General features: G+C 34.8%; 1 protein-coding gene across 6 annotated transcripts in view; it reads right to left on the reverse strand.

Moving 5' to 3' along the window:
• Positions 1 to 13,909, reverse strand: part of Not1 (CCR4-NOT transcription complex subunit 1) — a 710,948-nt gene that overhangs the window by 77,538 nt on the left and 619,501 nt on the right. For all 6 annotated transcript variants that reach the window (XM_090381951.1, XM_090381950.1, XM_090381952.1 and 3 more), the window contains one exon: positions 5,521 to 5,684. In XM_090381951.1, coding sequence (XP_090238077.1) covers positions 5,521 to 5,684 — 164 coding nt within the window. The remainder of the gene's footprint in view (positions 1 to 5,520; positions 5,685 to 13,909) is intronic.

The raw sequence follows: 13,909 nt of genomic DNA on the forward strand, positions 1-13,909 counted from the left end.
AATCTCTAATTTGGCAAAAATTTCAATAGAAAATGATCTTTTGGAACAAATAAACATAAATTGAATAATTAATAAATTCCCATTTCTTAAAGCAAGAAAACATAAATTTGTATAACTTTCTTTTTATTTTATTATTGTGATAGAGTACGATTATTGTGATTTAGAATTTAAAGTTTATTTTCAGAATTTCAGAATGATTGTTATTTTTGTTTGTTGGTTCATTATATTATATGTTGTAATTATTTTCTTTTTAAATAAATGAATAATAATTATTTACGCATTTTTTATTTTTTAATTTAAATATTTCGGGGTGGCAAATTTGATTTTGCTTACTTGCGGCACATACGGTTGCAGCGGCCCTGATAAGCCTCTTTGCTGCTATCAAATTGTCTGAATTGCACAATGAACATTTAAAATCTGTATCCAGTGTACAGTCAGTCCTCGTATAGCACGATAGTTGTGTTCCTAGAAACCCTCGGGCAATATGAACAACAAGCCCTATGGAAAAAATAGGGTTAGATGCCGACCACCCAAGATTGAACACACATTTGTAACCAAAACATTACCAAATACAATAAATAATCGTAATAAAATGCGTAAGTATTTTATTACGACTATTACATAATAAAATATTGCTAATGCTTTTGCTTCTATCGTAAGCAAACTTGTTTTTTGTTTTATTTCCTATCCAAACAGATGACAGCCGTTCCATCTCTTCCAATTCTTGTGTTCTAATCTAATGGATTTTAATTACACTTTGAGTTGTTCCTGCTATGAAAGTTGTTTTTATTTTCTCTGCATTCTTTGTAATTCTTGCCGTTGTCTCATTTAAGTTTGTAACACGTGCAATATCACATGGTCTTTCATTTCACCCAAAGCGTTTCACAATTTCATATTTTTTCTCATCGACAGAGGCGAACTGGCCATAAGCCTTACCGGGGAAGCCCCGGTTGGCTGGAGGCCGGTATGATTTTGGCCATAAACGCTAGTTTGAGGCCACTATAAATTTTCCTGGGTAAGAATTTTTGACCCAGTCCGCCTCTGTTTATTGATATTGCTTTTCTTTTTCTCTCTGAATCTGTAGTGTCTTCACCAGGACGCTTCCTTTTCACACCTTTTAAGTATTTTACTCATTTCCAGGGAATAAAGCACAATTACAAAACGAGGAGGCACGCTTGATACACATAAACAAAGCTGCGAGTGTGTAGCAACTGAATAAACAACACCGTAAAGGCAGAGATACAATTAACACCTCACATTTTACTAAAGCACATTTCTAGGGGTTACTACCATAAAACAATAAAAACAATTTCCAGTTGCGTTTCTGCTAGTGGAATCTGTTATAAACTGGTAGTAAACTCGATCTAATTGCATTTGCGATTATACGGATAGCTGGAATTGTGTGGGTTTTTATGTTATTATGGTGAAATGCGATTCCCCTTCACTGATATAAGAAACATAAATTACATTTTCAGAATCTTCTCTTCATTCCTATCGTGTTGCGTTCGGTTGGGGTGATTCTGCATTCGACTGCCATTTCTTGTAAACACAAAGGCGAATCATGCATAAGCGAATTCGGTTCGTGTTATATAAGACATCGTTCCCCTATTTATAAATCGTGTATGATCGAATTCGTGTAATGTAAACACGTGTTATACGAGGATTGACTGTATCACAATGAGGCCCTGCTGTTATTCCTACTATGTCTGCATTTCATTAACTTAGTAAACCAATTCATTAAATTTATTAAATATGCTCCTAGCAGCAGAATAGAATTATTACTATTTTCTTTGTAATTTTCATCTACATTCAGAAGAAATTAAATATACTCAATTTCAGCTGTGAATTAAAAAAGAGTGGGAACTTTTTGTGCTTTAGACAATGCATAAGTTCCAACATCAGCATAAATTACTGCAGCAAATTATGATGATGCCAATTCAAAAATATGAGTAATGAATTTGAACATATGTTGACTCTCTCTGGTAAATTATGGATTATTCACACCACTTGAAGGAAATCCATTATACTGACCTATTCTTGGAATAACAGAAAATTTGACACAATTGCAACCTACGTGGTGTTATAAATAATGATCATGGACTCAGTAATGAAGTTCAGCTCTAAATATATACAGGATATCCATATATTAGCCAATGACAGATGGTGTAAATGTCGAGCTTGGAATGTGTGTTCGATAAACTTCAGGAGTCATATCAAATACATACCTGTTAAAAAAAAAAAAAAAAGAGAGAAAAAGTACAGTAGACTGTTGATATAATGGCACCACCGATAACAGAACATTTGAGCTAATGGCACAATCAGATCGAATGTTTATACACAGTGCAGATGTCTTGCAGTGGCGAATAAAGAAAACAGCAAGTCACGCGATTACAGTGTTTCTTTAAGCCCGCCATTTTGAAAGAGAATTCTGTACTGACATCATGGATTATATCATTGTTTTACATTTATTTTAAATTAAAAACTCCACCCTATGGCTCCTAAAGTTAATAAATCTCATATAGAGAAGAAAAGAAGAACAACATTAAAGCTTAGTGACAAACTTGATATAATAATAATAGAATATAACATTGGAGTATCAACATGTTTATATGTGCAGTTAATAAAATTGTATTCTTAATCTTTCTATTTCTTATTTAGTCTCATTATTTCTCCATTAAATATATTAAAAATAAAACATTCTAGATAATGGAAAAATCAAAATAATGGCATCTTGAATCCCCAAAGGTGTCGTTATTCTGAAAGTCCACTGTATTGACATTTATTCAGCCAGTTCTGGATATAAGGGGCATTCAATAAATTATCTACCCAAGGTACTTCCATAGTTATATTTCAGTGATTCATGATTTACCATGTTCCTACATATCTCAACTTGAACCACACTAAATTTATGTTTTTAGGTTATGCTACTGAAAAAAAAAAAAAAAAAAAAAAAAGGGGGAAGACATCCGTATCAAAAATTATGGATTTGCTGAAACTGGAGCATCATTCAGTCAACAAGTTTCTCCCCAAAGAAGGAAATGGGCAAAAGGCCATTCATGAAAGGATGGTAGCTGCATATGGCAATAGTGCACCTTCAGAGTACAAGGTGAAATTCTGGCCAAAACAATTGTAGTGGGGTACAGAGCCCACCAGAGATGAATTACGACTAGGAAGGCCTGTGACAGCAACGATTACAGAAATGTACCAAGCTGTGGTAATCCTTGTGCTGAATGACAGACGTTTAATGGTGCCCCAAATCTGTAGAAAATGTGGCATATCTGAGGGAAAGGTTATAACCATCCTCCATGAACATTTGAGGAAGACTAAGGTCAGTTCAAGGTGGGTCCCCAGATTTCTGACCCCTGTGCAGAAGCAATTCAGAGTATGGTGTTGTCACGAGAATTCAGAGCTTTATGGAAGGGATCCTGAAACTTTCATCTCCAGAACTGTTATGGGTGATGAAACATGGGTTCATCATTGGGATCTTGAGACACAACCTTTAGCTGACAAGATTAGAGATTCTGAGGGAATTTTGTACATTCACTACTTGAAGCTCAAGCAGACTCACTGGGGAGTCATATGCATCCCTACTGTACAACTTAAGGGATGCCATAAAGGAAAAATGCCGTGGAAACTTTCCAGAGGTGTGCTACTTCTTCACAACAATGCACCAGTACACAGGTGTTGCTGCTACTTTGAGAGACTGTGACTTTACAAAATTTACCCATCCACCTTACAGGTCAGATCTGGCCCCCTGCGACTATTTCCTGTTTCACCACCTCAAGAAAAAAAGTACGTGGACACTACTCTGCTGATGATAATGAACTGAAGTCTGCTGTTTCTGTGTTCTTTGATGAACAGGACAAAGAATTTTATTTGTCTGATATTTCTTCATTGCCAACAAAATGGAACAAGTGTACTGAAGTTAAGGGGAGTTACACTGAAAAATAAAAAAAGATTTTTGCCTCTATCTCATTTCCTCCATAGGTAGGTAGATAAATTATTGAATTTCTTCGTATAAATGGCATACTTAAAAACATGCAAACATGTATTTCAAATATAACTAGGTATACGCAAATTGCTAATTTATAAATGCTTTGGGTGTATATTTAATGCGAATTTTTCAAGCTTTATATATAGCTGTTCTGTATAAGGGTATGCAGTGAAAATTATTTATTGTATTATTATTATTAGGGCTGTTCCATAAAGAAGGATCATAATTTTCCATGAACAACCATAGCAACTGCACAGCATACTCATGTGCATGGTGTGGCAGAAAGTCAAGTTTATGCCTATTCAGTTTCACCTACATAGCAATGGATGTGATACATGAGGAACAGTATGCTGCTCTCAATTTTGTTTCTGTCTCAAGAAAGCATTATCCGAAATGTTAACAGAGGCTTTGATGAATCTATGCTTCCATATAGTACAGCTCACAAGTTGTTTAGAATGTTTAAAGATGGACTGATTTAATCACAAAAATTGATGATCCTGGAGCTCCAACCACTGCTATCAACCACAGAAACCATAAACATTGCTTCTGTAATTGTGAGATCAGCCGGTTATAAAACAATAATGCAATTGGTAGAGATGTTGAGAATATCAGTAGGAAGCAGAGCATGCATGGTATCTCTATGAAATATCAGTGTGTCATCTGCATGTGACATGTGTTTGGGCACATTGAGTTCAGGGACTACTCACACCTGAGTAACAGCAAGTTCACATGCAGGTTTGTCAGGAACTGAATGGATAGTTACTGAAGATGGCAAGGTTTTGCACAAGGTGATAACAGCAAATGAGACATGGTCTCATCATTTTGACCCAGAGAGTAAGCAACGAAGCTCTGTTAGGAAGTCTACATCATCGGCAATACTGAAAAAAGCAAAAGTTGTGGCTTCTGCAGGAAGGGTTATGGTCATCTCTCTTTTTTTTTTTTGACATTAGGAATGGTTTACCAGCATGTTGTGCCACATCATATGACTGTTACGGGACCTTACTATAGAATTGTACTGCACACTTTGCAGGTTCACATTCATCCCAAATGACCACAACTGCATGCAGGTGGGTGGATGCTGCATCATGACAATGCAAAACCTCACATTGCTCATACTGTCATCAACTACTTAGCCAGCATTAATGTCAAATGTGTTCCTCATCTGACTTACAGCTTCCTTTAATTTTATTTCCAAAGTTAAAGGAAGAGCTATGAGGAAAATGTTTCCAGTCATCAGAAGTTGTAAAGACAATGGAGGCAATTCTAAATGCATGCCAAAAATGGCTTCCATCATGTTTTTGAAGAATGGCAGAAATGTTGGAGCAAGTGCATTTCATCAGATGGGGACTACTTTGAAAAGGAACATCAAAATATGGATGATTAATAAATGTATGTTGTGAAAATAAAATTATGATCATTCTTTATAGAACAACCCTTGTACATTATCATTTAATATGTAAACATTAGCATATAACATCCCATGCGTTATGTATGAAACAGTATTCAACATAAAAGCATTTTCATACCAAAATGCTGTCAAAATCTGATATCCAATGGCTTCAAGGATAGGTTCAGGAGAACTCAGTTCCAGAAACAGCATTATAAACATACGATGATAAGGAAGCTGTTGGAAGTCTGTGCTGTGGACTTCATGATCTTGAAGTAAGACACCTGCTATAATTCCTAATACCTGTAACATAAATTATGCTTTATTATAATTGGGAAGAAAAAAGTTTAGTTACAGTATTAGATTAGTATTAGGAATATAAATGCATATTTCAATGACTTTTTACTTCATACTACACATTTTAACATAGCTATCTACCAAAGTAGCTGAATTAATTAATTAAATTGGAATCATTTTGGTTATATCTCATATTGTGACTGCCTTCACAACGAGTTGCTATGGTATTGTACTACCTCGAATAAATAACACTCCAATTATTTGAGGTAGTACAATACCATGGCAAATCATTGTGAAAGCAGTCACAATATGAGATATAACCAAAACGATGCCAATTTAATTAATTAATTCAACTACTTTGGTAGATAGCTATGTTAAAATGATGCATTTGCACTAACCTACAATGTTAGTCATTCTACCTCGTAGCATGAGGCCTTTGGCCCTAAATACTTTATACACTACACATTTTGTAATACAGATCTCAATTACTCTTCACAACATTAATTATACAATATGCAATATCTGTTGAAGTCCTTGTTCCTTCAAAGGGGTTTTCAATTTCATGTGTTTTCACTGAGCAAAATATTATTATTATGGGTTTCAATGAAGAGTTGTCATCAAATCAAGGTCTTTGAGAATATTTTTCTGAGGTCAAATATGGAATCATATAAACACAAAAAAAAAAAAAAACCTGATTGCACTATTGTACTACTCAGATTTCAACTAAAATTTAGAAAAGAATAGTTTTTACCTGCAGAAGTTTTATAACTACAGAACATCAACTCATACATTCATTCTATTTAATATTCAGTAAGAGTGGGCCTGGTGCATTTTCTTCATTGATTCCTCTTCCAAAATGGCCTCAATATGATTTTCTGCAGGGAAATTTTTTTTGTCGCAATTGAAAGACCATCAGTAAATCTATTCAGCATATCTACTGCTTTCCAAGCTTAATAACAGGTAGGCACATTGATTCCTTCTACATCAATCAACTCATTATCATCTTCAATTTCACCTCCTTTATTTCTTGTGTTTGTATGAGTTAAATATAATCCATTAATTTCAACATCAAAGAATACTGTATGCTAATATTTTTTTTTTTTTTTTTTTTTTGGAAATTTTATACCCATTCACTAATGCATTAAATCATTCATGATTAAATTTAACTACCAGCAAGCTGTTCACCCTTTTCATAAATGTCACTATTAAAGGAATGCTCTTTTACTTGGCACTGAGAAAACCAATTTAATACATACACTAGTCTAGGATCTGGCCGACCTGCACTTCTCATTTGTTTCTTACTGCTGAGGATTGAGTACGGTCTGTGTGTTCCAAATTGTGCTCTTACTGACTACTTCCTGTCATCTTTCTCTATAACATGAATGACTAATTTTATCTGCCACTGACAGTCATTAAACCATGTAAGGTGTAAGGCCAAGCCTGGCTAAACAGCATCACCGATGCTGCTCCTCAGCCAGGCTTAGCCTTATGTTGAGTCCCCTCTAGATAGGTAGAAGTCAATCGCAGCTGACCTCTCCTTTTGCTAACTATCACTTTCAGAGGAAGACTATTTGGTTTTCAGTTTTTTTTTTTTTTTTTTTTTTGCTCAAAATGTAGCTTAAAAGAGTGAAAACATTTAATTTTTTAGGCATAGCCAAGGGCCATGAGAGAATAATGAATTACTAATTCCAAAAATTATTTATGTAATAACTTAAAACTGTAAATATAAAAATGTGCATAGTTGATATTCTAAGCTAATAAATTAAAAACATATTCTGCAAGCTTACTTGCCACAAAGTTTGTTATAATTTCACTTAATCTATTTTGCTGTCAATGTCATTTCAGTTGAAAAAAATAGCCAAGTTGTTAACTTGGCTATTTCTCTATTCTACTGACTGAAATAAAGTTTTTATAAAGTTGTCTTGAAAAAATTCTGACAGCAGTGTAAGCATTAGTAAACAATTCATGGACTATGCATGATAAAAATGCATTTCCTTCACAAAACATCTCATATTGCTAATTGTGCTGCAAACTGGCGCAGGATTAAAATATGGTTTTCTATTTCCCCTTCAACTTTCTCTCAGTACAATTTTGCAAATGTCTTGGTCAGATTTTTGTCTGGCAAGTGACATATCTAAATTTCTTGTGAACTGGAGTCCCAAGGAACTACCTCATGCACCTTGATGCAGGGTCAGGTCTGAATCATGCACAGTGCTGAAGCTTCCACTTAAGTGTATATACTGTATATCTATTCCAAAAACAGAACAATTATGCAGAAAATGTGCCAACATCCACTGCACCAATTCACATGCCCAAAATCATGCTATTTTCTCCTGTAATCAAACTTAGAACTTTACATAACATTCAGAAACTGCCAAAACAATCCATTCATTGGTTATGAAAATTCAGCTGAGTCCCAGAAATTGAAAAGTTTCGGACTATTGGAAGTTGAACATTATTTTACTGATTTCAGAAATATTCAATTTCCTGGTTCGTTACAAGATGGATATTAGCACAGTGAATTGCATTCAATACTGAATCTTCAGAGATCTCTTCTTGTAGGCACATGGCATGGCTGGAATGACCTCTCCATATCAAACTTGAATTATGGATTCTTAAGGCAAGGAAGCCCTGCATAAGTTTGGTAATTAGAGGTAAATGTTACCTCTAAAGTCAACTTAATAAAGAGCTCAAAGAAATCGATCTTTCCATGTACAGTCAAAAGCTTCCTCAATCAAGGTTTAACATAACTAAGTGCTATTTTCTGATGAAAATATTTCTAATATTGGTTTCTCTCAGGGCATATATATCAAAGGTAGAGGGCAGTCTCCTAAAATCAAATCGTTGTGATGGTAATACATTCGTTTTCCAATAGCCAGGCAAGTTCTAGAAGAGGATTGGCGAAGCCGTGGCATGCATACAAATTTTTTGGGCATGCAGAATTCAGAGCGTCCCAAAAAAATTTCAAACTCCATGCAGTGATTTGTTTGAAGTCAGAGTTTGAAGTTTGAAGTTTCTGAGTGGTGAGACATAATGACAAAATTGTGAAACGAAATTAAGAAAAAAACTCGTATATCTCACACCAGAACATAAGTTATTGGTAAATTACGGTTTGTAGGTGGCATGGAGATTGGAGGTGATTCTTCATTAATTCCCATAAATCCTCATAAATATTTTAATTGCTATTTGCCCTTTACAGATTGCTTAGAATGTCAGCTCAACCAGCAAAGAAACAAAAATGTTCAAATGAAAATGGGAGTAGCAGAGAACTTAAAGAATCTTGGAGTGAAAGATTTGGTATGATTAAGAAGGATAATAAAGCATTATGCATCCTGAAATGTGTGGGTAGTTTTTTAAAATATTTAGCCAATTTGGCACATGATTTAGCAAATTTTGTCTTCTAGGCATGCAAGAGTAGTTTTTTAAAAGATTTAGCCAATTTTGGCAAGCACCCATAAAAAGGTACGCAACCTGTGTTGTAGGAGATGCCATTTGCTCCAATATTTTACTTAGACTCATCAAGGATATGGGCAAATAATCCTTGGGATTAGCCAGATTGTTTCCGGTTTTAGGAATAGGAAGGACAACAATATTTTCCATGTATGTGGGAAGGTGCTACATAAAAATTCAACTGAAAAAAAGGTTAAGCTTCTTGGGGAATACTCCTTCAGCAGTGGGCTCTGTTCAGCGAGTTACTTCATAAAATTTTGAAATTAATAATTAATATATTCTAAACTGCTTGAAAATATTAAAAGGTTTTTAATAATTTTGCACACTAGTGCAAACTCAAAAATGCAATCAGAATTTTAAAAAAATCAACAAAAAATCCATAAAAAACCCACCAGTCATTACTTTTCTGATGCAACGGTATCCTCCATGTTTATGTACTACTTAATTTGGTATAATTATATTCTGGATCCGAATTCCACAGAAATTCTTCAATTTTAGTTTTTGTAAACCCAAAATGGGAAATTGAGGCCAATGGTACAATGTTTTCCTCAAATTTTCAAAGCTACAGGTGACCACCGGCTTAACGCTGATAATTTGATCCAGAAAAACAGAGCGCTAAGTGAGTGCCGCATTCCCATAAGATAACATATGTATTTGTGAGTTGGGGTCAGTGCCACAGGATATTTCCTGATCAATAATAAAAGGTAGTGAATAAACAAACAAATCTCAGTCAAAATATTTAATATTCAAATATTTGCACATATAAAATATTCTGCATTACATATGTATATAATTATGTGGTAACTATTTATGTATCAAAATTAAACTTAAAATTCCAATTAAAATCATGAATTTAATCATGAAAAATGTGTCGATTTTGGGTTGTACTTTTGCCCTCTTCCTGGTAAACTAAAAGGGGTTTTAATTTTAAATCCCCCACAGCGTTACCACACAACAATAAAGTCAATCAATCCTTTGCCACTTTGAAATCTGGCATGTTTTTTTTCTTCTTTTAATATGAAACTTCTTTTGGGCATTCGTTTCCAAAAAAGTCCTGCTTCATGTATGTTAAAAACTTGTCGAGAAGTATAACACATAATACCTCTCTTCAATAATTTTAACAAGTTCCTTTTTGAAAATTTTGGCTCCTTTATCTGCACTTGTGGCTTCTCTCTGGATTTTAAATCTATTCAACCACCCCTTACTAGTTTTAAATGGTTCCACATTTTTTTTAGGTGAGTTTTCTTCAGATCATTATATCATTATTATTTATTTATATATTAAATATTTTTTTTATAATATTTAACTTAACTGAATTCTGCATTGGATATTATCTTCAATAAAATTAGTTAAAGTCTCTCCATTTCAATCCTAATAGCTGGCCTAGCCCTGCCCTAGTTGCTTGAAGTGGAACAGCTGTCTTTCCCGCTGCTAAAATTAATTCTTTATTTTTTATAATTGTTCTTACAGTTAAACTTGCCAGTCCTAAATTAGGCACACATCCGCTTGTCGTTGACTGGAATCGATTCGCTTCAAAGTGTCTAATTTAATTTTCAAATTCAGTCTTTTTCTTACATTTGTAGTCTTCGTACTACGTCCAGAGATTGTTGCTTTTTCATTCTTATCCGTCATTATTAACTCTTCAAAAACGTAACTGCGGTGGTTGCATTAATTATGATACAATGTTCGAGTAAACTGTCTGTTACGCACAATGTCTAATACTGTACTGAGTGATGATTAGACTTTGGATAAATGCATATAATGCAAATATTACAAGCAATATACTTGATCATTTTTTAAAATGTTGATCTGGGAACTACGTAACAAGTCACTGTACTGCAATTAAATTAGTGTGTGAGAAAATTTCACTGAGCATGGGAAACGTTTTAATGCTGTTTTGCTATTCATTTTCAAACTATCGACTACATAAAATGAAACTATTTCGTTAAATATGGCAAAAATGCAATCTGTAGAAGAGTGTTATAGTGATTTGTGACAGCGTTCTAGTCAGATACGGGTTATAATATAAGAACAGCGCTATAGCGAATCGGCGTAAAGCGAACCGCGTTATAACGAGGGCCTGCTGTATCATGTTACCATCTATTATAAACTGTGTGTGTATATCTGGTAGGAAATACAGGTAAGAGATGGCAGTACATACTAGAAAAATTAAGACAATTTGTATATTAAAGGAACATATTGTCTGAAGCAATCTCCAAAAACATATCTACATACATACTCCACAGAGCCCACACACGAAAAACGCAGACAAGGCTAATAAGGTGTTCAGGCTATCAACAGAGAAGTGTTTCACCATTGTACAATGAATGACATTATGAAATGGTCTGTTGTATGAGAATTCTCTTTCCTGTTTGCAAAATTTAGTATTGATTGTTCCATTTTTGCTCTCAACTGATAATTTTTAAATTGAATTTTTAGTAGACAGAAGAAAACAGATTTAACATTTAAATTTTTGGTAAATCCATTTCCAACTAATTGTGGGCACTGTTTATAAGTTTTGCAAAATAGGAAGAAACAGCAGATTTCATGTAAAAGATTTCCATCAGAGCATCAGCAATTTCATCTTCACAAATCACAGTATTTACCATTCAATGCTCCAGTTTGTCTCCAAATTATTACTGATTCTGTATTTCAATTAATGATGAATGCAAAGGTGATCAAGGAATCTTTTAGTCCTTTGCCAAATTCGCTTTTTGTCTTCAATATTTATTCCAAGTGTGGTTTTGCTTATTTGTCACCATTGCAATCTGAATAATAATAATGATTATAATGCTTTAAAGTGTCCCACCTCAAACCCACCAAAGATTCTAGTATTGATATTTCCACAATTGATAGAAGTTGCCGATGGGATTTAACAATACATCGGCTGCTAGGGCCATATCGTGTCTTTCTAATGGTTAATAGGAAATACCTAAATAACATAGGAATGTAAACAGCTCTTTCTTATTAGGGTTATCTCCAAGAATCTGCAATAGTGTTAGTGATGATTATGCATTAGCACGATTTAAAGTTGTTTGAGCAGATATTGAGAAGGTGAGGACAGTCCACTAATAAATGATGAATAGTCAGTTGCACATGACATGATGTGCATTAAGGAGCGTTGTCATTCGTTAATAGACAGAGGTATGTGAGGCAAGTATTAGCCTTCTTAGAATTACTTCTTCTTGTCTGCTTTTCCGGAAGCTGGAGAGTCACAGCTTTGGATCTGATTTCATTCAGTAAAGTTTGTTTCCTGGATATCCTCTCCAGATTATTGACCAGCTATTGTAATATGCTTTACGGATGATGGGTTTGAAATTGGTATATGGAACTTGACAAGTCTGTAAAATAGAAGTATCTGGTTGTTTGGCTGCAAGATCTGCTTTTTCAAATCCTCCCATCCCAGAATTCCCCAGGATCCAGCAGAATGTCACAGTTTGGTTTGGCTCAATACATGCAAGTAATTTAAAAAGGATTTGCTTTATTACAGGGTGAAAGGAGTTGGTATTACTATTTATAGCAGAGATAGCACTGAGTGAGTCAGTGTATATTAAAGCAGATGGAATTGGATGTTTAATAATGTGATTCAGAGCTAAGTTTATAGCATAAACCTCAGCAGAGAAGATACTGCATTCTACGGGTAACAAGACAGAAATGGCAAATGATTGGGAATATTATTGCAGTGGGGAATATTACTACCTATTTGGGTCTCGGTTATTGATCCATCTGTATAGATTTCACAGGCCTGTGAATGAGAAAAAGAGTAAGCTGCATGCAACTGGGCAATATTGGGGGGGGGGGAGGTGTTCTTTCCCCACTGTTGAAAATGTCTAGTGGTGTCATGTTCTGAAATATATTACCATATTCCATGATTGAGTCAGTTCCTTAAATCTAAGTGGAGGTAGGTCGGTTTTCGTTTAGTTTAACATTGTAAATGACTCCCATTTGGTTTTGTATAGACATCTCCAACTAGTGTGAGAGGGAAGACTGCAGATTATCACGCCATACAGCAAACGTAATGTTTTATCCAAAGATGTAAGGGAGGTTCATGGGCTTTGATGTAAAGACTCTGAACTGGGAAGGTTCTGAAAGCCCCTAGAGCAATTCAGAGCAATGTGCTGGATGGTGTTTAACTGCTCTAAAGTACTTTTTCTTGCAGAGTCATACACTGGAGAACCATAGTCCAAGCGAGACCCGATGAGAGCTCTATAAATATGGATAAGGTTATGTCGATCAGTGCCCCATGACACACACTGGAGGATATTCAACTTCTTCAAACAGGTAGTTCGAAGATAGGCCATGTGTTTGAAAGTTCAGTTTCCTATCTATTATCAGGCCAAGAAATTGGACAGTGTGAGCAAGAGGAACTGGCACGTTATTTATCTTTAGCTCTGGATCAGGATGAAGTGACCGAAGTTTGCAGAAATGAGTGGTAGTGGATTTCTGTTCAGCGACATGTATCCATTGTTTAAGGCCCAGGACTGAATTCTGGTTAGAACAACGTGTAACTGTCTTTCTATAGTATTCATACTTTGACTGGTGGGATACGGGGAGGTCGTCAGCATACATGTATACTTTAATTGTTTTTGGAAGATCTTCTGATGTATTGTTGACCCTAATTGCAAATAGGTTTGGACTCAATATGGAACCCTTTGGGACACTCTCTTCTTGAATGTGAGATGCTGACAGCATGTTTTAATATCGACTTGAAATGTGTGTAATTTTAAAAAGTTCTGAATTATTAGAGGTAGCCTCTCAGTCCTAACTGATGCATATCTTTA

This window comes from Mastigoproctus giganteus, chromosome 9 (assembly GCF_048544385.1).
Source record: "Mastigoproctus giganteus isolate SK-2022 chromosome 9, ASM4854438v1, whole genome shotgun sequence".
Taxonomy (NCBI): Eukaryota; Metazoa; Arthropoda; class Arachnida; order Uropygi; family Thelyphonidae; genus Mastigoproctus; species Mastigoproctus giganteus.